This window comes from Cucurbita pepo, chromosome LG11, assembly GCF_002806865.2.
Source record: "Cucurbita pepo subsp. pepo cultivar mu-cu-16 chromosome LG11, ASM280686v2, whole genome shotgun sequence".
Taxonomy (NCBI): Eukaryota; Viridiplantae; Streptophyta; class Magnoliopsida; order Cucurbitales; family Cucurbitaceae; genus Cucurbita; species Cucurbita pepo.
The window spans coordinates 7,223,011-7,250,863 of NC_036648.1; the positions used below are offsets into that span (position 1 = coordinate 7,223,011).

Sequence of the window (27,853 nt, forward strand, 5' to 3'; positions counted from 1 at the left end):
GTGATTCAAGTGATTCAATCACATGTGCTTGATTGAATATGCAGCCATTGCCAGTTCCCATTTCTAAATCTCGTACTTTAAATAGTCCTTTTTGTACCGATCAAAATGTTCGTGTAGCATAGCCTCATCTATTTAGTTTTAGTTTTTAGTTTTTAGTTTTTTTTTTTTTTTTTTTTTTTTTTTTTTTTTTTNTAAAAAGCTGGACAGCCTCGCGAATTTTTTTCTTTACAAAATAGAAATAGAGCATGCTTAATATATACATACATATGACGGAATTCATTGCATATTTCAACCAATTTTGGATATGCTACAAAAGATCACCAACAAATTCAATTCCAAAATAAATAAAAAATAAAAAAAAAATACTACAAGGGGCATAAAATGATGGGAAAAGAATGGTTATGTACATATTATTTACCCACAGATTATCATTCCAGATTATCATTCCAAAAGTCGATAGTTCGATCTTCAACTGTGTGATCTTGTGATCATGCATAGTATACATACATATATATATATACATACAGACATATATATATATATCAATGAAAAACTTGAGGGGCAGCATAAAACTCACTCTCAATGAAGCCTGGTCTGAGATCTTCTTGCCACAAGAACTTCAATGGAAAACAGACCAGATGTCCTCTAATACACTTCAGTTTCTCCATTGGATCTATCATCTTTACTTCCCCATTTTCATGGTTTTCTATCTTCTCAGCAGCTATTCCTAAATCTAGTGTGTTATGATCGAGTTTGCACTTCAAATCGGCCAAACTTTGGCGTAAAGATGATCTGAATTTGGCAGAATACATTATGAACAAAAAAGATGAAAAAACTTTTAACGAAAAATGTTAAAGACGATGATGATACGTAGTTGTTTGGTTACCTTGAGTTTATGTTGTCGTTGGGGATGCAAGAAAAGACATCTTCATATATTGCTGTGTTTTCCTGCATTAAATTCATAGCAAATTTTCAATATCATAGTATTGGAGACATCGTAAAGGTTATTATTTCACGTTTCCTTGTTTTTGTTTAGGAAAATAGAAGCATTAGTTAAACAAACACGACTCTCCACAATGGTATGATATTGTTCACTTCAAGTATAAGCTTTCATGGCTTTGTTTTGGGTTTCTCCAAAAGGCCTCGTACCAATGGAGAGAGTATTCTTTGATTATAAACTCATGATCATTCCCTAAATTAGCCGATGTGGGACTTTCATCATCCAACACCTCCCTCCCCTCGACTCCTTTTTCTTTTGGAGTCTTAGTCATTTTTTACTATACCTTCGAGGAGGCTCGACTCATTTTCTTTTGGAGTCCTTTGTTCGACATTTGAGAATTTACCAATCTATTGGCATGACTCTGATACCATGTTAGGAATAACGGATCTCCACAATGGTATGATATTGTCCATTTTGAGCATACGCTCTCATGGCTTTGTTTTGGGCTTCCCAAAAGGCCTCGTACCAATGGAGAGAATATTCTTTGATTATAAACCCATGATCATTCCCTAAATTAGCCGATGTAGGACTTTCATCATCCAATAGCATTTAGTAACGATTTCAAATTCTCATTTTTCATTTTTCAGAACTGTTTTTTAAATTATGAAGAAAATTTTAAAAACACATAATAAATAAATGATTATCATACATTTTTATGTTCTTTTTTCATGAAAAAAGACAACAAAAACAATTAAAAAAACGAGAATGTTGATGATATCTATTATTATACAAAACTAGTTACTCTCACCTTTGCCGTAGCTATCCATAAATCTTTGTACGTTGCTTCGACTATAGGATCAAGGATTTGACTGACCTGCCATATAATATAAGTTGAATTTGTACGGTCTTCAAGTAAAATGGAAAATATTTGTAATGATTGGAAGTTTCTGAGACAACTACTAATATAGTATGAATTAGACAAACCTCTCCGAGATGAAGACCAAGGTGCTCACACCACAAGGAGCATCGTAGACTATGAGCGAATTTTCCAGCCTTCCATGGCTTTCCATTCATATATGAATCAACAAACTCTTTATCCTCGATGATCACCCCAATCTGCAGTAGTGGGAATATGGTGATAAGAATGAGTACATAGACGAGCAATATACTTCAAAAATTTATACAGCTAACAATGATGCACCTCAGAATCTCTGGATCCAAGTAAACTTCTGTCGTTAATGTTGGAGGAACCAATAAAGGTAATGCAATCATCGATTATCATTAATTTGCTGTGCACATACACCTGAAAAATGAAAAACAGGTAGTTCATTACAAGGTCAAATTGATTTCGTTTTTAAACAGCTTGAACTTTTGATATTATTAAAACATTTTGTTTTGATTTTTAGTAGCAGTTGAACAAATGCCACAGCTTTTAATGACCAACTTTTTTCGCTTTTCTATGCAAGATATGTGGCCTATATAAAAAAAATTTCTTACCAAAATTGAGACTATGTAGCCGCCCAGCCCAAACCCACCACTAGTAGATATTATCTTCTTTTGGTTTGTTTTCTCTTTCGGGCTTTCCCTCAAGGTTTTTAAAACGTGTCTGCTAGGAAGAGGTTTCAACACCCTTATAAAGGGTGTTTGTTCTCCCCCCAACCGATATAGGATCTCACAATCCACCCCCTTTAGGGCTCAACATTATCGCTGGCACTCGTTCCTTTCTCCAATCGATGTGGAACCCCACCAAAACCATCACTTTTCGGGGCCCAGTGTCCTTGCTGGTACATCGCCTTATGTCCATCCCCTTTAGGGGTTTAGCCTCCTCGCTGGCACATCGCTTGGTGTCTGAAAAGTCCAAAGAGGATAATATCTGCTAGCAGTGGGCCTGGGCCATTACATTTCTCATTCGGACTTCTCTCAAGGTTTTAAAACATGTCTGCTAAGGAGAGGTTTTCACACCTTTATAAAGAATGTTTCATTCCCTTCTCCAACCGACGTGGGATCTCACAAACAATACAGACAATATATATATGTATATATATATATATATATATATATATATTATTTCGTAAAGCACATCTGATGTTATTAAAATCCGGATCCACGAGGGTAAGCACTAACGAATAATAAAAGTTATGAAATAAATAAGAGGAAGATAAAAGTACCTGACTAGTGGCAATTGGACCACCATCAAAAAGCCTGCCATATGATCGGAGGCCACAAAACAAGATATAATCCTGTGTTTTAGAACCCAGTAAAAGATTGAGACGGTACAATATCGAAGTTTTTTCCCAACTAATTGTTCGATACTGCCAATGCATCAAGGCTCGAACAGTTGCAGCACCATTATCATCTACACCACCCTGATGGATGCAAAAGGGACAGGGAGCATAGACTCCATGAAGCCATATAAAAGACAGTAGAAAGAGCTAGAAATTTAGATTTAAAAAAAATGAAATATACAAATATGTACCTGAAATCCAGGTAAGAGTGGTAAAACAATAATAACTCTAAAACATTGTTTTTCTTTATGAGCCAGCCATATACGTTGGTATAGTGCTTCCAGAACCCGATTGTGGATGGTCTCATCCCCCGATAAACCTGATATGAAAAACTGGTTCTGGAAGTAAAACAAGAGGGTAAAACTCATTCATCATCTCATTTAATGACACATTGACAGAAATGACGATTAGTTATTTATCTTTGTCGAGCTCATTCATCAAAGTAAAAAACCACATCAGTAAAAAAAATTGTAGCTGACTCAATCCCACATCGGTTGGGAAGGAGAACGAAGCATTATTTATAAGAGTGTGCAAACCTCTCCCTAGCAGACGCATTTTAAAAAAATCTAAGGAGAAGCCCGAAAGGGAAAACCCAAAGAGGACAACATCCGCTTAACGGTGGGCTTGGGCTATTACAAATGGTATTAGAGCCAGACACTGGGCAATGTGCCAGCGAGGAGGCTGAGCTCTAAAGGGGGGTGGACACGAGGTGGTGTGCCAGCAAGGACGCTGGGCCCCGAAAGGGAGTGGATTGTGAGATCCCACATCGGTTGGGGAGGAGAACGAAACATTCTTTATAAGGGTGTGGAAACCTCTCCCTAGCAGACACGTTTTAAAAACCTTGAGGAAAAATTCGAAAGGAAAAGTCAAAAAAGGGCAATATCTACTCGGTACTGTTCCAGAATAAAGAATAAGTGAGTACAGTTCAAGAATAAGAGAGAATAAGAAAGAAATGGATTCCTGATTGGCTAAATAACAGGTAGAGAAGCAAGTGCAAACCGTGCACTCATTCTGTTCCACTATTACATGCAGCCAATATTTTGCTTCTTTTATCACTCCATTTTTCCCCTTTTTGTAATTGTAAATATCCTAATGTGAATTGTATTACCGGTAACGTAACATTATAACCTAAAGGCCTAGTTACATTAGCAGATTAGTTTCCTTTGGTGTGATAACTAGCTCTTTCTTTTTTAGGATTCTCGTGATGGTAAATGATTCTTTGAAGAGAATAATTTTTTTCCTTCTAAATAGTGTCCCAAAAAAAAAAAAAAAAAAAAAAAANCACGACTAAGCTTGTTACCTCAATGTAGATGAAGTGTTTTGCCTCTTGAATGGCAGAACAATAAGCAGCATGGATGCTTGCTTCTGGTTTGCTTGTTCCTGCTGACCACTGGCTGACACTTCTTATTACCTAAAATCACCAGCAGACATATCCATGAGTGCATACATAATATTCTTAATTAAGACGAATATGTGTAAACGTCATTGTACTCATAGATAGATCTGCACGTCTTGGGAAAATTTTAAGGTGTCTATTACGGTTTACAAGAAGAAAAATGTCTTTTAATGCTCAAACTTAAGAATCTTAATTGTCATTAATACAGAATATGAGAAGTATAGGTAACCTGACAATTGGTGGTAGTAAGAGGACCGATTTCTTTGACCTCGTTTACAGCAACAACATGATTGCTTTCATGTTCGGTTTCCAACCAATCATCTGAAGTTTTCATATATGGCGGAGTATCAGCAGTAGTAGCTTCCCTCGAAAGACCAAAATCACCAAACTCATCCAAAAATCCAAATTCATCGAACAATCCATTTGCTTGTTCATATTGGGTCAATGATTCAACATTGTATGCCTGGAAAGAATCCATAGCACTACTTTGTATCTCCATTTGCTTGTTCATTTGACTATGTCTTTCCATGTTAGAATCTGGAAGTCCACCAACTTCCTGAGGCATAAGTAATGGAATATCTTCCTGTGGTGATGAGGAGAAAAAGAAATCTTCCGTGTTCTGCTTTTGATGATCTTGCTCTGAGCCTTTACTTTTGAAACTCAACTCCGTGCTTCTTCCCATGTAATGTGGAAGGACCATGTCATGTTGAGGCATTAATAGAGGTATTTTTTCTTCATTTGGGGCTTTATCTCTCTAGAATAATTCTTTGACATGTTAGAAAGGAAAAAATTAAAATTGAAAACACATGTATGTGTTACAAGATTGACCTTGGCATGGTTCCACCTCTGAACAAAGTGACGAGCAATATCACGGCATGGAGATCCCCAAAGAGCACAGTGAACATCATGCCATGGCATTCGAGGACACTTCTCCCGCTCCAATTCATCACTCATTGTGTCTTCCCAAGAATTTGGTTCAGATTCTCTAACACAAGCAAGGTGGGAAAATATTTTATAGAAGTTCCCTAAAAACAAAGTATACTTCGAAAGAAGGAAAAACTGAATATTTTTTTAGAAGTTCATGAATATCTCTTCTATTCAAGCAGGCATATGCATGCTTGAGAACACAAGAATAGAAAATGGTGATATTTTAAATTGATTACTAGTTCTCATTTTATTCGTGAAGAATAATAGCTACCTTGGATTGTAATAGTCCTTTCCTGGCCATGTATAAGGAGGGAAATCACTCACTTTATGTTCCATTGTATCATAGCGGCCAAAGCACAAATCCAAACCTCCAATGAAGCAAATGTGGTGATCAACGATGACAAGTTTTTCATGATGTGACCTGTCATTATGCCATGGAACGGTGATGAATTGTTTGAAAACAGAAGTAAAATATAACAAATTTAAACATAATCTACATAATGCTTACCAATAGTAAATCCCAGTTGACATATGATCAGGAGAACGTAGTACCTTAATATTCTCATGAATATTTAGAAGCCTCTTCTTACTATACCTACTGTTAATTTTCAGAGCAATAGGGACCTCTTTATACATTAAGATGTAAATCTGCAAAACATGAGTTTCAAAGTGAAAATAAATTCATGATGAGTTCTAGGAAATGTATCATAATAATAATAATAATGTATGGGTAAACTACTCAGACAAAAATTGGAGGCTGTGCAGACCATAAAGATCCAAAGTGAAACCAAATAATAGCTAGAGTAATATGCACATACATAACTTCTAGTACTAGAACTTCATGAAGAGACGATCAAAAGTTTAAGGCTTTAAGCAAATTTTATTGCATTCTACGACATCAGCAAAATATTCAAACTCAGTTAATGCCTAACAATGCAACAAAATCCAGTATTTTAAAATAAACTGTTAGTTCACACGGATATTGGGAATTGCTTAAACACCTTGACACCTTCTTTTGCCTTTGTTTCCAGCAATGCATCAAGCCGTGAAGAAGAATGATTGTGAAAAGGACGTCGCATATAAAGCTCAGGGCAAAGCCACCAACCAGTTATGAATATCTGCAAAGAATGTTAGACAACTTAAGTTAACAATGAGATTTGACAAGCATGTTGTTTCGTTTTTTATGTGGGCTATAGAACCTCAGATTTTGCAGCCTCAATAGAGCAAGCGATTGCTTCAAAAGCTGCCCGGCCATCTATGAACCACTGAGCTTGGCTTTCATCATCACTCAAACCTCTCTGAGGAGCAAAAGAACCAAAGCGATGAGGGTGGCACCAGCCATCTTTGGATCTAAACCCAGCATCATTAATTGCTGAGACCCATTTTTTGACTTTGGCGGTACTTGTGGTTCTGAACCTCAGATTTCCATTTCCGCCTCTAACCTTTTCACAACATTCTGAATTGTCATTAAATTTGAACGTGGCACATGAATCTCTTCCTCAAATTATTAACTATTCATGAGACGTAATATCCAATCATAAAGAAATCAATGTTGAAGATTTTAAGACGAGGAAATAAATATCTGAATTCCTTAACCAGCATTGCCAGACAAGTTCAATTTCATAACCTCAAATGAAGATTTCAGCTCAACTTGACCTTGCAGAAAATTGTTTTGGTAATAAACAAGTTGTGTAAAGAAATTACATAGAACAGGACGAAGTACAAAAGATGAGTTGAATTACTGCAAATCTTGAAATTGGAAATAAGAAGAGCAAAAAGAAGAAAAAACGCACCTTAAATGAATAACGTAAAGGATTGCGCTCCTTGACATGATATGCTAAGCATGCTTGGGATCCCTCCTTCTCTTGTAATGTTTGTAGAACATCAAAAACAATTATATCGAGGAGTTTAGTGTCCATGGGATCAGCAACCAAGGCCAAGAAACCTGGTTTCAAAACAGCCCAAACCTGTTTGTCATCAGGGGTTGTCAAAAAAACCACCGTATTGGTCATTGAAAAAAGAAGAGGACATGTTGCAGTTATATGCAATTCATAATTGTTACAATGAGTCAAAAACCCACTGCTAGAATATAAATAAAAATAATTTTCTTCTAAAGCAGTCAACAGTAACAGGAACTAACTCGTCATTATGAAATTTAAATTCGATCAAAAGCATCACATGAGTTAAATAAACAAACCTTTTTCCAATTGTACACGCAGCAACTGCACCAATGACATGCAAAACATTTTATACTAGAATCAGATCCTGTCAGCTGTTTCAAATGCTTCACCATTAGGTAACCTTCTTTCAACTTCGGACCGTGTTCTCTTACAAATGACATCTTCGAGACTTCTAAAAATTTGCAGACCTGCTTTCCAAGATTACTTAATTAGAGAAACTGAGGAGGTGTAGGGGTGCAACACGACAAAATTGATCTCAGAAACCTTCAAACAATCACTCATACATTTTCCTACTTCGTCAGAAGGATAGGGGAGTTAGAATTTAATTTCATTGATATCAAAGTACACCAAAACTAAACGAGACAATGTGTTATTTATTTCTTTGATCAAAGTTACTGGTCTTTCTAAAAGAAGCAGATGTTTCAAGAAAATTTTACACTCACCTCACGAGTATTTACAATATCCAAGTTCCCAAAGAAGTGATTTAAGTAACCCTGCATTGCTAGCTTTGCCTTGTCTGAAATGGACCGCTGTCCTCCCATTGCTGGCTTAATGATGGGTAAAGCAGCAACAGAAGGAACATTCCTGTACATTTTAAAAGATCAATTTTCGAAAGCATCAATAACTCCCTTCTCAGTTCTTACACCCCAAAAGAAAGAATATGACGCACAATATCGACCATAATATAAAATGATTAATTTGGTATAATGCATAATCCCTTTTTATTAGTTACCTGTTTTTTGTTGTTTGTTCATCATGCAAAGGAAATAACCCATCATCAGACTCGTCATCATGATGGACTGCAGCTGTATGGTCTACTATTCCCAAGTTGTGAAGCCATTCTTTAACCTTGTATGAAAACATGACAGGACCAATCAAAACAAAAAATTTATGACAAACAAAACTAAAGAGGATCCAAGTTTCACATGGCCCTTGTTCATAACAGTTTTAATTTTGTTTTTCTATTATCAAACTTATTGCTGAGAATTTTCGGCATTCTGTATTCTACTTTTAAATCACTGTTTAAATATCCATAAAATTGAAAACAGGTAGTTTAAAAAATTTTGTTGTTCTTTAAATTTAACTAAGACCTCAAAACAGTTTTTTATTATTATTGTTATTAGAAAAGTGGACCTAAACTAACCAGGCTCATTCTGGATAAGGCTAATGGAGCAGAAATGTTATGGATAGAAGATGATTTGAAATATGCCAGGTAAGCCAAACCTGCTCTTGTTTCTCGTGAAGTTCTTCAATAAATGCACGTCTCTTCAGCGCAAAATGTAAATATAGAACTTGCGAGGCTTTCTTCACTAAGCTCCATTTAAACTGTTAACAGTGAACTGAATGTCAGCATCAATTTTTCACAATGGTGTCACAAATCTATTGAGCACAAAATTGAAAGGTCAACTCAACGAGATTATGTTAGACACAATTTTGTGCAAGTTCGTAAATTGTAATTAATGTCAAGTAAGTTCGAAATCTATTTAACATAGTTGGAAGATCCTACCGACACTTTTAAAATTCAAGAATGTATAAGACACATAAATGATAAAATATTAGTTAATTACTATATCTCTACCAATCATTTCGGAAATTTTCAAATAGAAGACTTAAACACAGTAATTCTTCTCTTTCTCATAAACAGGCACTCATCAAATTTTCTTTCCATGTTCTGTTTCATAGTTGAACGCATTAAAATTTCACATTAACAAACAAAAACATCTAACAAATCAATCTTCCACATCTTCGCCTAAAATCGTCTGAATACACCGCAAAACAAAAGCAAACAGGACTGCGGAGAAAGATAAACAGATAAGTTCAATACCTGTTTGTATTGAATTTCAATAGTGTAAGACAACAGCAAGGGACTGATATCTCCAGTATCCGGCCGTGAAACCGATACAATGGAAGCAATCGGCAGCTCCTCAAAAACCCTAGCTGGTTCTCCACATTGCCGGAACGAATGCGACGATGAAGCCAACCTCGGCGGCTCTGCTTCCGACGGAGTTGTACCACTGGAAATCAATTTCTCCGTCGACATATCAAATCAACGAAGTAAATTACAGAGAGTTCATGAAGGAAAACGTCGCCAGAAGTGAAATTCTTGCAACCAATTGACTGAAGTGAATTTTGAAATTGAAAAGATGAGCAGTTCGTCGTATGGTTTTCTTTTTGGAGGTAACTTGAAACGCCAAAAACCACAAAAAGTTAGTTATTTATAACGTATAGGTAGTGTTCAAGGGAAAAAAAGAAAATTCTACGCCAAAATGTAAAATGACTAAATTACCCTTCGAATTGTGTGTGTTTATATATGCTAAATTTCAACAAAAATAAATAAATAAGTATATATTACAATATTACTCGGGACCCTTCGTAATATTTCAAAATTATCCTTACGTTCGGGTTAAAATTTCATTAAAATGTTAGACGAAAATCGGAATCTCGAATAGTATAATAATAATGACCCGAAATGAAACTGAGACGTGTATAACGCCAAACAGTTTCAAGTCACTACCACACCTTCCAAGTTTGAATTTATATCCAAAATTCTAATATGTTTATACTTCGAGAAAAAAAAAATTGTAATTAAAAAATTTTTAAAAAAATTTATTATCTTTTTCAAGTGTTTTTATTTAGTTTTATGCTTCAAAATAATTAATTTTAGTATAAACGCATTTTTTTTATTTTTGAGCGTACAAAAATATTAATTCATTTAATTAGTTCATGATTTAACTTAACAAAAAAATAAATAAATAATTAACTCATAAATATGGATTATTATTATTATTATTATTATTTCTTTTTGAGTTGCAAATGAAGATTGGTGGAGGGCAAAATGGTAACTTCACAAGCCCACAAGTGACAGAGTGGTGCCCTGATTAGCCAGGGGGAATAACTCAAAGAATATCCAACCTTTTGTGCTACCTACCAAGAATATGCCAAATGGATGTATGTTTGGTTCCAATTGGGGCAATTATAATGTGAAAAGGACTTCATGTAATAAATAATATATATATATATATTAACACTCGAACAACCAGTAAAGCCAACTCAAGCGTAAATCAATTAACTAAAAATTTGAATTTTTCACACTCCCGCAACTAAATAGAACCGACTCGAACGTAGGCCAGCTAGTTAAGACATATATTCTTCACACTCCCACAACTAATAGAACCTACTCGAGCATAGGTTAACTAGTTAAGATATATATTCTTTGGTAAGAGATCTGAGATTTGAATTTTTCACACTCCTACAACCAAATAGAGTCAACTCGAGCATAGATCAATTAGCTAAAACATATATACTTGGCTAAGAAATTTGAGACTTGAATCTTTCACACTTCCATACCAAAAAACAACCGGCTTGAATATAAGTCAACTAATTAAGACATATATTCTTGACGAAGAGATCGAGGACTTGAATCTTACTCACTCTCATAACAAGTTAGAGTCGAGTCGAATATAAATCAACTAGTTAAAATATATAATTTTGACTAAGAGATCCGAAGCTTGAATCCTCTCCACTCTCATGCTGGATTCAACGAAAAAAAAAGACCAAAATGCACTTTTTTTTTTTTTTTCAACCCACTTGAAATGGATAGATTACTATCCGAACCAATTTGGTTCAGGCATCCTCATATGATATCGTTCGAATTTGAATTCGGATCTAAAAAGCTAGAGTGAACGCAGGAAGGAAAAGAGAGAAATTGTAGAATATGGCATCAAAGCAATTGGCTGAAAATTGTACTAACTTCAACTCCAGTTTCGACAGAGACAGTGAACTTTGGCAAGAGCGGCCATGTAATCATCAGACCTGAAAAGAGGAGAGGCATCGCTAATCAATTGAACTTAATGATTGGTTGCACAAAAAAGCATGGATTTCAAAGGAACTATGTATGGTGGATTCAAACCTCTGTCCATATGGAGACTGGCAAGCTGCAACTATATGCTGTTTGGCAGCATCCAGTTTTTTCTGCACAAATGAAAATATAATCCCTGAAAAAATATTTCCAGCTCTTGCACGATAAAAATACTACAAGAATGTGAGAATTTAAACCTCCGACCTCTAAGGAAGGAATATATGTTAATTACTGCTGAGTTATACTCATATTAACAGAAATATTACACGGGATCACGTTTTATGTTTGTGTCATCTCATCTCCTCATAGCCATGGATGAGTGTGCTTTTCTTGATTGAGTTTAATGTAGCAAAATGGGTATCAAACTAGTTCTAAAAATAGACCTTTTGTTTGATGAGAAATTGCAACCGCCGCAGTTTAAAAGTTGAACTTCTACTGGTGTAGAGACATGTTTGGAGATATCTTTTAAAGTTATAAGTTCCAATTTAATAACTTAAAATGCTTGATGACCAGCCCAAGTCCACCGCTAGTAGATATTGTCCGTTTTGTAACGTATTGTCGTCGGTCTCACAGTTTTAAAATGCGTCTACTAGGGAGAGGTTTCTACACCCTTGTAAGACATGCTTCATTCCCCTTTCCAACCGATATGGGATCTCACAATCCACCCCCTTAGGGGCCCAACGTCCTCATTGCATACCGTCCAGTGTATGACTCTGATACCATTTGTAATAGCCCAAGCCCCCACTAGTAGATATTATCTGCTTTGGCCCGTTACATATTGTCGTTAGCCTCACGATTTTAAAAAACACGTCTACTAGATAGAGGTTTCCACACCCTCATAAGGAATGCTTCGTTCCCCTCCCCAACCGATGTGGGATCTCACAAAGTTTCTCTTAAAACTAGTGAGATAAGTGAGATAGACCATAAACACAATCCAAAAATGGGGGTCCAACATCCCGGCTATCAAAAATAGAAACAAAATGCTTGATCCTAGTTCTGTAGCTATCAAAGAAAGGCCTGAGTAGTATAGTTGTGGACAAGGAAAAAAGACAAGAATATAAAAATTCAGGGTATTATTGACTTTTCAGAGACTAATAAACAATAGGTTGCAGGGATAGTTAGCAAAAAGGTAAAAAAAAAAAAGTTGGAAGTCTTTTAACCAAACCTCTGCTTCGTGATAAAGCCCAGCATATAGAGAAGCATAAAAGTATTCATTCTCGCGGCCACTTGAGAAGGCAGCAACAAGCTATGGAGTAAAAACAACTCTTCAGTCAGATCATAAGCTAGAAACTTCAACAACACAGGTAACAAAATGGTGCATTGGAAAGGTAATTATGCAACGGCCCAAGCCCACTACTAGTAGATATTGTCATCTTTGGACTTTCCCTTTTGGGCTTCTCCTCAAGGTTTTTAAAACATGTCTGTAGGGGAGATTTCCACACCCTTACAATAGGGTGCTTCATTCCCCTCTCTAACCGACGTGGGATCTCACAATCCACTCCCTTCGAGGTCTAGCGTCTCACTGACACTCGTTCCTCTCTCCAATCGATGTGGGATCTCACAATCCACTCCCCCTTCGGTGTCCAGAGTCCTCGCTGGCACACCGCCCGGTATCTAGCTCTGATACCATTTGTAACAGCCTAAGCCCACGCACAGCCCGGTGTAAAAACCTTGAGGGGAAAACCCAAAGAGGACAATATCTGCTAGCGTTGGGCTTGAGCTGTTACAAATTAAGAGAGGGTTTGTCAACTTTATCGAAAATCATTTAAAAAAAAGAAGCATACATTTGAAAAAACCAGAAACCCCAATTGAACATGGAAGTTGTAATGATCAAATGACTGAAAAGAAGAATTGAAGATAGAGGAAAATAGAGAGAAGTTTCATACTTTCTCAGGATGGCCACCATCTTTAAACATATTATAAGCTTCCCTCATGACTGGTCGTGGATCTCTACCTACCTAAACCCATGATTCAAACTTCCAAACATGATTTAGGATGAGTTTGCTATAATGATTATGAAAGAGGTGCTTAACTCAAGAACACGAACTCTCATAATTCATCTCAAACTCACTAAGTTACTCTTATAATCATATAGCAATATTTCATCCCTGCTTTTATCATCTCATAAATATTAGCTTACCTCAAGAAATCGCCTTCTTGCTTCATCAACTCCATACAATTGAGCTTCACAAACAAAGCACCAAATAGATTCCTCTGTGTCGTTCGGATTTTGTGCAACATCTAGTCGGAACTGCTCGGCTCCCTCGTCAAATCTAAAAATGGAATTCCTACTTCAACTATTCATATTCATCCAAATTTACATGAATTCATTCATACCAATGCATAACTCAGCAGATTCTAGTTTAACTCAAAACTTCTGCATTTCTTCCTATCATAAATGTAGCATAAAAGGAAAATTGGGGCAGATCAGTACCTATCAAGATAGTAAAGTGAAAGCCCTCTTTGCCAAAGATCTGATAGCAACCATAAAGAAAATCCATATTAGTTAAACAATGCACTGCTAAGAATTAAGAATAAATCCCTAACCCTAACTCCTCATCATCCAATTATCTCTAAAGCAAGATATCTCTATTCGTTACCATTCAGAACTTAATTTATAAACAAACTGGTTGATAGTTAATCTCACAAAATCAATTTGAATATTCAAACTAAACTACTAACATCGCCGCGAGGTGTAGGAACCTACATGCCTTTTGACGAGGATCCAACTCGATTGCCTTATCGAATTCTGCTAAAGATCCTGAAACATCGCCCTTAAAACCAACAAAATTTACACGTATTCAAATCGAAAATTCTGATAAACGAAGCATTATTACGTGAGTTGAAAGAAAAATTTACCTCTCTGAAGAGAAGCATTCCGCGTCGAATAGCAGTAACAGCGTCGCGAGGGTTGTTTCCCCCTGTTAGGGCGTCCCAAATTCCAGAGACGGAAGGAACGAACAATCTTCTAGATAATGATAATGGAGGAACGTGATTGAGCTTGATTTTCATTGGAAACGAGGTCGGAGAGTGGAGATTTTCGAGGGGTTTAGTTGAATTTGGCAAAGAAGGCGCGGTGAAAGATATGTGAAACGAACGGGACATGGAAATGGAGGGTTTGAGATTGGAAATTGCAGCCATTGATGAAGAACGCGATGAAGTTGAAGAAGATTGTGCTCAGCAAGGGAGTGCTTGTGAGAATTTGGAGACGATGGCTCTGCACCGTCCATTTCTCAGATGATGAAGATAAGGCGCCAAAACGAGTGAAGATTTTTTTTTCAACCATTTCTTGTAAATCTGTTAACTGTTTTAAAATTTTGAGGGAAAGTTGGTAAGAGGACAATATGTGCTAGCTGTCAACTTACATTGTTACAAATAGTACTAGAGGTTAAAGACACTGGCCCCACAAGAGGTGGTTTTGTGAGATCCGACATCTATTTGAGAAGGGAATGAAGCATTCCTTATAAACGTGCAAAAACCTCTCCCTGATAGACATGTTTTAAAATCGTGAGGCTGACGATGATATTTAACGGGCTAAAACTGACAATATCTATTAACGGTAGACTTGGACGGTTACGACGATACATAATTAGCTAAGACAAACAGTATCTACTAATGGTGGGATTGGACTATTACGACGATACGTAACAGACAAAAGCAAATAATATCTACTAGCTATAGGGTCGGGCTATTACAGTTGCAAATACTAACTTCACCTATTATTGTCGAGATAATGGCTTGTCTTTTCACCATCAACGTGCAATGCATGCTTATTGATGGACTAAAAAATTTATCCACTTTCATGTACTAAAACTATATAGTTATGTCTAGTGGAGATCGGATTCACACGAGCATACCATAGTAGGTTAAATATAAGCTAGTCTACCAAAATTAAATTTCTATATACAATACATTTGTCTCAACTACCCCAACTTAATTTAATTAATTATTTTTAAATAGTTGACTTAATAGACTATCAATTTCTATCTCTTTCCCCATACTTTCATCATCCATCCAAGTAAGTTGACTCAACATAATTATTTTATACATCTAAAGTATATTTTTTACATTACATGATCATTAAATAAATGAATATACGTGGATTTCAAATAGAATTCAATTTGATTAAGACGTTAGCTGTCTCATGTCACGAACAAAAGAATTAATTAACTAGTGTCGTATCCATCGAGCAACGGTATGTTGGGATTGACGTGTTGGTTAATGTTTAGGCCGGATTTGAATGGCTTGAACAATAAGTCCAGATTTGAGCTGAAAGCCTTTGGTCTCCAAGAAGCTCATGGTGAGGTGTTCATCGTCTTCTCCGGTGAAGAACTCTCCCAATTCAATCTCCGACCACCCATCTTCTCTCTGTCGGACATCCCTAATTCCGTTGCTATCAAAATTGTCTCCCAAATCAGCAGCGAATAGCTTTATGGCTCTCTCCCTCCGATTCCCATAAAACAGAGACTCCATTTTAAGGTTGCTCTGTTCCTTGCGGCGCAGCCAAACAGAGCCTTGGGAGCTCTGCAACGCATCCCCCAATTGAACACAAACTTGGGCTGGCATCAAATCCAACCCATACCCTTTCTCTGAAATCTTCACCACAAGATATGCTCCGTACAATGTGTTCGGAGACAGCCGTCCTGTTCTTGTTCTTCCATGGATTTCCACCCAGCTTGACGCTCTGAGCTCTGCAACTTCTGCNTGTTCCTGTTTAGTCCCCTCCGTTTCTTTCAGTTTCTTAGTAAGAATGGGTGACGGTATTCTGCCTAAATAGTAGACACAGGTAATAAATAAGAGAATACTAAAGATTCGAGCCATAGAATTTCTGAATTCTGACACAAGGTACTTATTAGATCTAATAGAATTATTTTGCTGTATCCAGACTAATATCAATCCAACCCATTTCATGAATAAAATGTGACCAATTAACCAACCAACAAAACTACTTGTTACAAATAACATCTTGTTGTTGCATCGAAACATAGAAATGTTGACTAATCTGACTAACATTGAACTTGGTAAAATGAAATGGTTGAATAATTGAAAAATGAGATTATTCAGGAATACACATTGAATGCTAAGATTACGCATTGAGTTTCTGGTAGTAGATCCATAATCAAAAAAGTGTTTGTGATTGTTCCAGAAGAAATGAAACAAAAGATACGGTAGAGCTAGGACAGTTATTGTATGAGGTCTACCCAATGCTAGATGCAGAGGCGCATAATAGATCGATATGAACATCATGAGCTGTCCCCCTTTAGGGTATAGAACCGTTTACACCTTCTCTTGGGATCACAACTCTCAGTGAGTAGGGCTTTCGGCTTCTTTCTCTTAGTCACATTGGCCTCTCAGAAAGGATACTATGTCTGGGCACCCTTATTACAACTCCCGNCATTATTCGAATTATTATTTTATTTCGGATTAATTACGAAATGGAAGACGAAATCATTTTGTTTCTTTACCTTTTTACCGCCGTCGATAAGGATCGAAGAACAGAGTCGGAAGAAAGCTTCTCTCTTCGAACAGAGTGACAATTCGCCGGAGATATCAGAGGCGGCCACGATTTCAGCATAGTTTTTAGGCAAAAATCTGCTCCAAACGACGTCGGATTCCGCCTAACATTGAACTTGGTAAAATGAAATGGTTGAATAATTGAAAAATGAGATTATTCAGGAATACACATTGAATGCTAAGATTACGCATTGAGTTTCTGGTAGTAGATCCATAATCAAAAAAGTGTTTGTGATTGTTCCAGAAGAAATGAAACAAAAGATACGGTAGAGCTAGGACAGTTATTGTATGAGGTCTACCCAATGCTAGATGCAGAGGCGCATAATAGATCGATATGAACATCATGAGCTGTCCCCCTTTAGGGTATAGAACCGTTTACACCTTCTCTTGGGATCACAACTCTCAGTGAGTAGGGCTTTCGGCTTCTTTCTCTTAGTCACATTGGCCTCTCAGAAAGGATACTATGTCTGGGCACCCTTATTACAACTCCCGACCTCTGAGACTTTGGTCCATCTCACCCGAGACAAAAATGGATCACTGCAAGTCGGCCACAATCCATTGTGTGCCCTTTCCGCAGAGTTAGTGGTTATGCGAGCGGATGTATGCCCCACCCTTGATTGGGTGGAATCGGCGAGGCGAGTGGGGAAATAAAGCATATTATCGCGTTCTTTTAGTCTTTTTATTCAAAATCTAAAAGGAATTGTTTTAAAAGGATTTTCTCTAAAGGAATTTTTTAAAACGATTTTTTTTAAGGAATTGTTGCAATGGGGAATTATGCCAAATTCTGTGTAATATACATAGCTGATTACCCATAAAACATCCTCCTTTGCTTTAGGAAGTTTTTGCTCAGAAAGACCATTACACACAAAACATCTTACCCTGAATCTGAGAAAAGAAAGATCCCTAGTTTTCCTCTCTGAGGTTGATTGAATCTCTCCTTATCGGATTGTAGGTCTGCTTCACATGGATCTCCCGCCTCGTTTGAGTGCTGCTTTTTTCTGATCTTCATCCGGCTAAATTTCTCATTGTAATTTCTTTCATTATCTTGAACTTGATAGTGAAGGTTTCGTAATGGGCTTTTTCTTCTTCTTCTTCTTCTTCTTTTCTTTTTCGGTATGCCGCTCCGCGATCAAGGAGCGAAAGAACCAACAAGTGGGCTGTGGTGATGTCAGAATTTGCACCTATTTGTATCTATTTAGTGATCAGTCTGCTAGTTTCTTTGATCCCACTCGGTCTTCCTTTTCCATTTGCTTCCAATAGTTCAACCTATCCAGAAAAATTGTCGGCCTATGAATGTGGTTTCGATCCTTCCGGTGATGCCAGAAGTCGTTTCGATATACGATTTTATCTTGTTTCCATTTTATTTATTATCCTTGATCCGGAAGTCACCTTTTCTTTTCCTTGGGCAGTACCTCTCAACAAGATTGATCTGTTTGGATCTTGGTCCATGATGGCCTTTTTATTTATTTTGACGATTGGATTTCTCTATGAATGGAAAAGGGGTGCTTTGGATCGGGAGTAATCACTAACTAGTGAGAGGGCAAAAAGAGGGGGGAAGGACAAAGGAAAGAGCGATGCCCACATTAAATCAATTGATTCGTCATGGTAGAGAAGAAAAACGGCGCACGGACCGTACTCGAGCTTCGGATCAATGTCCCCAGAAGCAAGGAGTACGCCCCCGTCTTTCAACGAGAACACCGAAAAAACCTAATTCAGCTCCACGTAAGATAGCCAAAGTACGGTTGAGCAATCGACATGATATATTTGCTCACATTCCGGGCGAAGGTCATAATTTGCAGGAACATTCTATGGTCTTAATAAGAGGAGGTAGAGTGAAAGATTCGCCAGGTGTGAAATCCCATTGTATTCGAGGAGTCAAGGATTTGCTGGGAATTCCGGATCGAAGAAGAGGAAGATCTAAATATGGTGCAGAAAAACCTAAATCGATATGAATGGAAGATGCCTCTTTCACTTCTTTTTCTCGGGCAGTCGAGGGAAAGGGAACAACCACAATGTTACGCCCCAAAATAGAATCGAACTATACGGTGCCCTTACNGATCGGAACGTCGACGAGACGAGGGACAATTTCCCGGCGTCGGAGGGAGTTGTGAGTGACAAAATCGCCGAAATACAGTCCTCCGGCAACACTCCGATGCTCGAAACTCCGGCCATTTTTTTGATCCAATCTTATCCTTAATTGGGTCTGCAAGAAAAGAAATTTGGGTATTGGGTTTATATAGAATCACTTCCTCTCTCTCTCTCTCTCTTCTTTCTCTCTCTTGTTTGTTTAAGAATTTAAAGCCTGCTTAAGGAAAAGGATTAGATTAATCGCAGTTGTTTTAATAAAATGGGCGGCGTGGAATTTAGAACCCTTTTATTATTTAATCTAAATTTTAGTTTAATTTATTATATCAAATAAATTAATAAAAATACCATCAAATTGCTCCCTTTTAAAAAATTAAAAATATTTTTTAAAAGAGACCATTTCTAAATATTACTAAAAATAAAAAGATATTAAATAAATATTTAAATTGTTTATTTATTTATTTATTTAGGCACGTGTAAAATTGGATAATTTTATTAAATAAAATAAAATAAAAAAGTGATGAATATTAAATGAATAGTGATTGGAGAGTTTCCTATGCAATTTCCATAGTTAGTACCCAAAACTGACCACCCCTCTTTCACTTTTTGAACTCTAATTTCAATTATTTGAAAATTCAAAAAGTCAATTAAAATAATAATAATAATAATAATAACCGACATATTTTAATTTTTCAAAATGTTTTTTTTTTTAATCGTTATAACTAGAAATGTCCGTTTTACTTGCAGGTCCGAGATGAAGGGAGAAAAATTCCCCGTTGAGATGGAGAATAGGAAGGAAGTGGGGAACATTTTTTTCGTTAGATAAATGGGCCCGAGAACGAGATTATACGTCCCTATCCCCGCTTTCATCCCATTAAATATAAATATATTTGTGAAAGATAACATAGTATAATATAATATATATTAAATATTAATATTTATGTGTCGTTTTAACCGGTATAGACTATTGTTATAATATTAAATTTTGAATTTTTAAAAATTATGTTGGTACAACGGATTGTATATGAAATATATTAATTTAATATGATTTTTTTTATCGTTTTTAAATAAACATGATATTTAAAAATGAAAATTTTAATATAACTATTTTTTTAAAGAATAATAAACGGAAAAAATTACGGGTGTGTAACCCGATCGCTGCAAAAATAAATGAAAAATTTAGCGGGTATGGAGAAGACTTCCCCGTTCTTGTCCCACTCCGTAGACATCTCTAGTAATTACAAATTGTCTTGAAATTTTCTCACTTTTCGATAATAGGTGTTTACACTATAAACGTAGATTAATTTCACTATTTCGAGACAAACAATGCAAATAATATCTAACTTGTTCTCGTAATAGTGACGTCTTTTCATGATCAGAGGTTTGCTATCCCATGTCCCACTTCATGTTTTTTTAGTACAACGAATGGAGGTAACTAATTTGAATTTCCGACCATAAGGAAGGTAATACATGTTAATTATTGTTAATCTACGTTCATTTTGGTCACGTTTGATCTCCGCATTTAAAAGATAAGATAATTAACCCTATTTTCTACACTAAAATAAGTTTAATTACTGAACTGTAAAATTTTATATACCATCATTTATTTGATTATTTGATTAATAATAAAGGTTGGCTTCTTGTGCACGTATGAATCGGGATCTCTCATCATAATAATAATAATAATAATAATAATAATAAATAATACATTTTTTTATTTAAAAAAGACATTTCAATAACTATACATTTTTTTGATGGCTAAGTCTCTTCCTCTATAATATTTAGAATGAATTTAATATTTATGGTCAATGTCATGTTTTATCAGTAATATATTTTATTTTATTTTTTATTTTTTATTTTTAAGAAAGTTATTTAAAAATAAATATTAAATTTTTTTTTTAAATAAATTGATTTAAATATTATATTATGGATCAAAAAGTTAAAAGTTTGAACGTCGAAGACACCGTATTAAAAAAAAAATGATAATTTTAATAACGAATTTTAATTTAAAATTTAATTTTTCAGGTTAAAAAAATGATAATTTTTAAATCTAGAATAACGATTGGAAAAGTAATAATAATAATAATAATAATAATAATAATTTTTTTTTTAAATACTCTTTCTTAGATAATTCAAGGATTTGTTTTGTATGCAAATAAAAAATTTGTTTCTTATTTTTTAAATTAGAATTAAAAACATTTAAAACGTAACACGATATAATAGTGGAAAATAATAATTATATAAAATTTATACCATAATACACTTCCATAAATTAATTAATAACAGTTAGAAATTCACTATTTACATATAATTTCTTAAATTATTTATTACTATATTACTCGACTCCAATTTTTTTAAATTTTTGTTTTCAAATCACTATCGAGAAACGCAAAGGACCATAAGTTGACATCGACCGTCAAAATCAAATGAAGGTCGAAGTAGAAAGAACCATAAAGTCCTATTTCAGACGTCAAAATCAAATAATACTGAATTTAGAGTGTCACAATTGCACTTTTATGACAGCGAAACAACGATTGTGTGACACTTGTTCTAAACCAGTGAACAAATCAACGTGGAAAATTTATACTTCACAGACAATGTTAGTGTATGCTCGAGCCTCGAATCACATTTGAGATAAATGTTTTGAAAAACGTGAGCGAGAAAATATGTTAAAAGCAATTTGAAAGAAAGGAATGTTATAAGCAAAAAGCAAGTAGGCACCAATAATGACATTGATAGCATATAATTCGAGTAGGAAGAAGTGACAGCTAGTCATATCCCCTATTGTACATTTTAGCCCTAGACATGATTTTGGTGAACGACTATATACAAGTTTATATTAACATAACATAAAATAATAAAAGATTATCTGAAATGAAAGCATGTAAAAGGGGTTTGAAACATGCATGTGGCCATAGACAACATACAGTCATAGATAACACGCCTTGGACAAGAGACACATAGTTGCTACACCCTTACTTGGTACGAGTGGGCAGTTCAGGTGAGTTATGTTCATATTGATTAAATGTAATTATTATTTATTTTTTAAAGAGAAAAAACCCTTTGGTTGCGAGTGGGTGCATTTAGTCAAGACTCCAGTATTTGACCATTGACCCAGCCGTCAGTTTCCGTTAAATTACAATTGGCCCCCAGACAAGATTAAAGTTTAATTAAAAAGGGAAAAAAATCAACGGTCAACGTTTTGACCGACATTTCCCGTTACCGGTTTTCCATTAGCATGCAGCCAAACAAGACCTTATTATTTTTTATTATATTTTTTTAATCAACGCGTTCGGGTGGACCCCACAGCCACTCTCCTTACACATCGGACGATAAGTATAAAATTAAGTTTATCATTATTTTTATTTCATATTAATATACTATTATTATTATTATTATTCGTTAAAATCTAACCTCACACGTGCCAAATGAAGTACGTCAAAAAGTATGAGTAGGAGAGAGAAACTAGAGAGAGAAAGTGTTTTATATAAACCCAATCGCCAAATTCATTTCCATACAAATCCAAGAGAGAGAAACTAGAGTGAGAAAGAGATATTGGATTTTTCTGACTGTGAACAAAAAAATGGCCGGAATTTCGAGCATCGGAGTGTTGCCGGAGGACTGTGTTTCGGCGATTCTGTCACTCACGACTCCCACCGACGCCGGGAAATTGTCCCTCGTCTCGTCGATGTTTCGATCAGCGGCGGAATCCGATGTCGTTTGGAGCAGATTTTTGCCTAAAAACTACGCCGAAATCGTGGCTGCCTCTGATATCTCCGGCGAATCGCCACTCTGTTCGAAGAGAGAAGCTTTCTTCCGACTCTGTTCTCCGATCCTAATCGACGGCGGAAAAAAGGTAAATAAACAAAATAATTCCGTCTTCCATTTCGTAACTAATCCGAAATAGAATAATAATTCGAATAATCAAATGGTATTGCAGAGCTTTGAGTTGGAGAGATTTTCCGGGAAGATCTGTTATACATTGTCAGCAAGAGAGCTGGCGATCACATGGAGCTCCGATCCACTCTGTTGGAGCTGGAAATCCGATCCTCAATCAAGGTATTAATCATAATTAATTTCAATGGGTCGCCTCCAAATTTGCCATAAAATTACAACATAATAATTAAAAACAAAATCCATTTTCCAGATTTGCAGAAGTTGCAGAGCTCAGAGCGTCAAGCTGGGTGGAAATCCATGGAAGAACAAGAACAGGACGGCTGTCTCCGAACACATTGTACGGAGCATATCTTGTGGTGAAGATTTCAGAGAAAGGGTATGGGTTGGATTTGATGCCAGCCCAAGTTTGTGTTCAATTGGGGGATGCGTTGCAGAGCTCCCAAGGCTCTGTTTGGCTGCGCCGCAAGGAACAGAGCAACCTTAAAATGGAGTCTCTGTTTTATGGGAATCGGAGGGAGAGAGCCATAAAGCTATTCGCTGCTGATTTGGGAGACAATTTTGATAGCAACGGAATTAGGGATGTCCGACAGAGAGAAGATGGGTGGTCGGAGATTGAATTGGGAGAGTTCTTCACCGGAGAAGACGATGAACACCTCACCATGAGCTTCTTGGAGACCAAAGGCTTTCAGCTCAAATCTGGACTTGTTGTTCAAGCCATTCAAATTCGGCCTAAACATTAACCAACACGTCAATCCGAGCATACCGTTGCTCGATGGATACAACACTAGTTAATTAATTCTTTTGTTCGTTAAAAATTTACGATGTCTTACGTGAGGCAGCTAATGTCTTAATCAAGATGAATTCTATTTGAAATCCACGTATATTTATTTATTTAATGATGGTGTAATATAAAAAATATACGTTAGATGTATAAAATAATTATGTTGAGTCAACTTACCTGGATGGATGATGAAAGTATCGGAAAAGTCTCCGGAGAGAGATGAAATTAGTAGTCTATTAAGTCATTCATTTGAAATAATTAATTAAATTAAGTAGAAGTGGGTGGGGGCAATAACTATATTGTATATAGAAATTTAATTCTAGTAAACCAGTTTATATTTAATCTATTATGGTATTTTATATTTAATCTATTATGGTATTTTGGTGTGAATACGATATCCACAAGACATAACGGTATAGGTCTAGTATATGAAGTATGCATATGATTGAACGGAGTGTAGTTTAATGGATAAGAAGTCAACTATAATTCTAAAAGGATGGTTTGATTCTCTACTTAATCCATGCTCGTTTTACCATAGTTCTTACTCATAGCTCATCTTACCATATGAACATGGTTAATTTGGACAAATTCTTTATCATAAATTAGTTGGGTAATCTCTATTTGATCCCCCAATATCATCACTATCAAGAAAGTTGAAAATCATTGTCATTACATACCCATGCGGACCATTGTCATTATCCACCCAGGAATAGTTGAAGATCACTTAAACCCTATCAATAATAACTCGTAGACTATCGAAATAAGTTTATTGGAAAAGGCTAGCTGGTGACTCTTTGGTAGCCCATATATTGTACAATCATCATTCATTCGAGAATGACACCATATCATATCTAGCTCCAAACAAAATATGTATACACTCGTCAATCGAGACAAGTTCACGATTAACAGTAACAAAATATGTATACACTCATCAATCGAGACAAGTTCACGATTAACAGTTAGTTTGCACACCTCTAATCATCACACATAGTAGAGTGATAAATTGCATAACAAAAAAACCGCCCGTAAAATGCAAAATAAAATAACCAATCGTGCTCATTAACTCATGCTTTCAACAACAAATTTTAATCTTCATCTCAAATCATCCACAGAATTTAGTTCTTAGTCTATCAAATTCTATCCTACAAGTCTTGAATCGCTACTTATTTTTTTAGTCAAATTAAAAGTGTAATGACGTTCATAAAATCATCCAATGAAAATCAAGAGAGAGAAAATAAAGTATTTAAACAAGATCTATCACTGAATACGATTAAGGTTTTATAATAATGAAAACTTGTACTAAGACATAACTGAGTCTCATAATAATATCTCTGCAAGTCTAGCAAAACATGAATTTTTTGTCTCACAAAAAGGGTCGAACATATGCTGAAATTAAACTCTGTATCCCCTGCTGTTTCTTTTTCCTCTTGCTCTCTCAAACTTCCTTCCCTTCGCCCTCACGTATGGTTTCGTGTGGCTGTGAGGAACACCAGGAGCCGGACCAAAGTGCTTCACGGCTTCACGGGAATTCTTCGGTCCACGAAGAAGAACCTTTGAAAGCAAAATTAACAGAAGATTAAGCATGAATCCAAGCATTTGTGCATAATGTTCAACATGCAGGTGGCTTCTAAGATGAACATGAACTGATAAAATACCAAGCACACAGTTGCTTTTGCATATCAGAGGTTGTGTTCGAGAGTGAGAGAAAGTAAATGGGACTTGTAATCGTACCGTATTCTGGCCAAGAGGAGCCCTCAGAGCAAGCTGGTCGAATGTCAAGCACTCACCACCTGCCTTCTCAATCCTTGCCCTTGCGGTCTCAGTAAACCTCAAGGCTGTTACTTTCAAAGCTGGAACTTCATAAACGCGAATGTCGTCGGTCACAGTTCCCACAATGACGGCAATTTTATCTTCCTATACCATGTTAATCACCAGAGAATTTAGACAATCGAAAATAACACACTCCTGAAAGGCTGAAATCAAAATATTAAGAACATGTAGTGCATAAATAGAAGTACACACCTTTCCCTTTGTGAACTTGATAAGTCTGGATAGAGAAATTGGTGGCTTGTTCACCTTGCTCATGAACAAGCGCTTCAGGATCACAGCATTGAAATCGCTTCCAGTTCTTCGGACAAGAAACCGGTACAGCTGAATTCAGTAAACAAGATTAAAGACCAATGATTTAAGCAATCCAAATAAGGGTAATGAACTACTAAGCTTCTAAAAAAAAGGTTATTACAAATAGTTTGGATATGCAAACAAACACGCACCACTACTGGAAATAATAAATTTATGACTCTAGGCTAGTTCCCTCAGTGACAAGTTGAAGATCAGTCATCGTGTAATCAGTATTAGCATGGTTTGAAAAATGAAGCATCACAGGGAACAACAACCCATCTCTCTATCAGAATGGATAGAAGCCTTGGTCCACCATTAAAAGTCTAAACTTCCTTCCAGATATGTATAGATAAAGAAGCCAGAGACTCGAAAAGTAAATGGACACAGCAGAAATGAAAGCATGACCCATATTTTTCATATCCACTTTACTTCCGAATTCAAGATGAAATGAAAGAAACTTCAAAAGTAGAATAATTTGAGCTCAGACAAATATGTGGATGAAGTCCAGTCCTTGACCTAAAAAAAGTCTCATAATGAGCTGGGTATCACATATTTCATCATTGCGGAAGAGAACATAGTCGGATACCAATCAAAATATAGTGAATGAGAACTAAAACATTGACTCCATGAGAGCAAAAAAGGTTCCAAAACTAAAAATTTGAAATCAAGGTTTATTAATGGACAATGATTAATGACATCTCCTGGTTCTTGTTCAAATTAAACTAGAAAACTGAACTCTAAACCTGGGCTCAGATAAATGTGGAACTAGTTCATTCCTAGACCTACGGAAGGTCTCATAATGAGCTGGGATACACAGATATCATCACTGCATATGAAATTTCCTTTACTTTCTTATCAAACAACCACATTTCAAACACAACTAGGTTAAAAAAATGTAGAACCAAAAACCGAAATATGAGCAGAGAACAAATACAAAAATAACAATGGATAAAGTTCCAAATGATGCTCACAAAATTAGATTTGAAACTCCATTCTCCATTCGCGATATCTTAAGTTAAACCAAATTCATTTTAAAATAACCATACGCATTAATCACCATTCGCTAAGAAAAAGCCACAAAAATGCAAGAGCAAGTGAGTACAGCGGAACCAATGACGATTAGAAAAAACCAACCTTAACAAGAAGCTTGAGGTAGATATCATCGGACTTAGGGGCAGTCCTCTTGGTCTTCTTGCTCTTACCGCCTGCTACAAGATCTATCCCCTGTAATAAATGGAAAACGCATCTAAGACATTGATCTACGCCATTGTACGCAGAGAAAATGAAGTAAAGAGAGAAAGAGAAAAAGACTGACCATTGTCGTTTATGGTGGAGAAAACCCTTCCCTTCTGCGACGGCGACGGCGACCTCTGGGGGGAGGAAAATGGCTCTAGGGTTTTTGAAGACCCTTTTTATGGAAGCCGAGGGCATAAATGATGTACCACTGCGGCGCGTTTAACCTATCTTCAGAAATTGAATCTTGACCGTACACGTGTATTGTTAACTAATTTACAATATAATTTGGAGGTTTTAAACCTATCTAATTTAATTATAAATTGGTTAAAATATTATTATTTAACCAATTTTAATAAAAATCAAATTCAACCTAGATAAATTATGTGTTCCATAAAATTTAATATTAATGGAAAATATATAAATAAATAAATTTAAAATTAAATGAAATTCAAAATACCAAGACTTAATTTTATATATATATATATATATATATATATATATAAACAATTACTCGTATAATTGTTCATCAATTTTCATAATCTCAATGATTTAATTAAAAATAAATAATAATAAAAACACATCAACGTTTATCTAATATACACACTGTTCAGTGTTTTGATTATTTTTTTAAG

The 27,853-nt window shown here is 35.7% G+C and overlaps 7 protein-coding genes and 3 non-coding genes across 11 annotated transcripts; 3 read left to right on the forward strand and 7 right to left on the reverse strand.

The window, feature by feature from the left end:
* Window positions 1-397: 397 nt before the first annotated feature.
* On the reverse strand, window positions 398-9,897 carry LOC111804705 (phospholipase D zeta 2-like). The gene is made up of 20 exons (XM_023689462.1): window positions 9,554-9,897; window positions 8,953-9,054; window positions 8,462-8,577; window positions 8,172-8,313; window positions 7,746-7,916; window positions 7,342-7,515; window positions 6,748-6,990; window positions 6,550-6,666; window positions 6,057-6,196; window positions 5,820-5,969; window positions 5,450-5,606; window positions 4,851-5,375; window positions 4,526-4,636; window positions 3,417-3,563; window positions 3,109-3,306; window positions 2,142-2,243; window positions 1,925-2,056; window positions 1,749-1,814; window positions 887-948; window positions 398-792 (listed from the first exon to the last, which is right to left on the reverse strand). Exons 1-20 carry the CDS (start codon window positions 9,767-9,769, stop codon window positions 543-545), a joined length of 3,321 nt encoding a protein of 1,106 aa, XP_023545230.1. The 5' UTR covers window positions 9,770-9,897; the 3' UTR covers window positions 398-542.
* A 1,148-nt stretch (window positions 9,898-11,045) lies between these two features.
* LOC111804759 lies at window positions 11,046-14,832 on the reverse strand. 2 transcript variants are annotated; one of them, XM_023689547.1, is made up of 8 exons: window positions 14,447-14,831; window positions 14,295-14,361; window positions 14,022-14,061; window positions 13,728-13,860; window positions 13,474-13,545; window positions 12,753-12,833; window positions 11,639-11,700; window positions 11,046-11,541 (listed from the first exon to the last, which is right to left on the reverse strand). In XM_023689547.1, the coding sequence occupies exons 1-8, from the start codon at window positions 14,726-14,728 to the stop codon at window positions 11,481-11,483; spliced, it is 798 nt and encodes a 265-aa protein (XP_023545315.1). In that variant the 5' UTR covers window positions 14,729-14,831; the 3' UTR covers window positions 11,046-11,480. The 2 variants fall into 2 exon arrangements, with proteins under 2 accessions (XP_023545315.1, XP_023545316.1); XM_023689548.1 differs by lacking the exon at window positions 13,474-13,545 and having other exon boundaries at window positions 14,447-14,832.
* A 956-nt stretch (window positions 14,833-15,788) lies between these two features.
* LOC111805557 (F-box protein PP2-B15-like) lies at window positions 15,789-19,274 on the reverse strand. The gene is made up of 3 exons (XM_023690667.1): window positions 19,157-19,274; window positions 17,061-17,205; window positions 15,789-16,356 (listed from the first exon to the last, which is right to left on the reverse strand). The coding sequence occupies exons 1-3, from the start codon at window positions 19,271-19,273 to the stop codon at window positions 15,806-15,808; spliced, it is 813 nt and encodes a 270-aa protein (XP_023546435.1). The 5' UTR covers window position 19,274; the 3' UTR covers window positions 15,789-15,805.
* Window positions 18,007-18,641, forward strand: LOC111804780 (NADH-ubiquinone oxidoreductase chain 3). Its single transcript, XM_023689574.1, has one exon. It carries the CDS (start codon window positions 18,267-18,269, stop codon window positions 18,621-18,623), a length of 357 nt encoding a protein of 118 aa, XP_023545342.1. The 5' UTR covers window positions 18,007-18,266; the 3' UTR covers window positions 18,624-18,641.
* Window positions 18,611-19,076, forward strand: LOC111804778 (ribosomal protein S12, mitochondrial). The gene has a single exon (XM_023689572.1). It carries the CDS (start codon window positions 18,676-18,678, stop codon window positions 19,051-19,053), a length of 378 nt encoding a protein of 125 aa, XP_023545340.1. The 5' UTR covers window positions 18,611-18,675; the 3' UTR covers window positions 19,054-19,076.
* Window positions 19,275-22,723: 3,449 nt separating the features above from the next.
* On the forward strand, window positions 22,724-23,979 carry LOC111804756 (F-box protein PP2-B15-like). The gene is made up of 3 exons (XM_023689544.1): window positions 22,724-23,042; window positions 23,127-23,245; window positions 23,334-23,979. Exons 1-3 carry the CDS (start codon window positions 22,770-22,772, stop codon window positions 23,821-23,823), a joined length of 882 nt encoding a protein of 293 aa, XP_023545312.1. The 5' UTR covers window positions 22,724-22,769; the 3' UTR covers window positions 23,824-23,979.
* A 1,122-nt stretch (window positions 23,980-25,101) lies between these two features.
* LOC111804768 (60S ribosomal protein L18-2-like) lies at window positions 25,102-27,414 on the reverse strand. Its single transcript, XM_023689557.1, has 5 exons — window positions 27,301-27,414; window positions 27,120-27,209; window positions 25,887-26,015; window positions 25,596-25,778; window positions 25,102-25,415 (listed from the first exon to the last, which is right to left on the reverse strand). The coding sequence occupies exons 1-5, from the start codon at window positions 27,301-27,303 to the stop codon at window positions 25,257-25,259; spliced, it is 564 nt and encodes a 187-aa protein (XP_023545325.1). The 5' UTR covers window positions 27,304-27,414; the 3' UTR covers window positions 25,102-25,256.
* On the reverse strand, window positions 26,173-26,254 carry LOC111806235. Its single transcript, XR_002816785.1, has one exon. It is a non-coding gene; the product is annotated as a small nucleolar RNA snoR53Y (small nucleolar RNA).
* Window positions 26,460-26,553, reverse strand: LOC111806224. Its single transcript, XR_002816775.1, has one exon. It is a non-coding gene; the product is annotated as a small nucleolar RNA snoR69Y (small nucleolar RNA).
* Window positions 26,727-26,819, reverse strand: LOC111806223. The gene has a single exon (XR_002816774.1). It is a non-coding gene; the product is annotated as a small nucleolar RNA snoR69Y (small nucleolar RNA).
* Window positions 27,415-27,853: the final 439 nt, after the last annotated feature.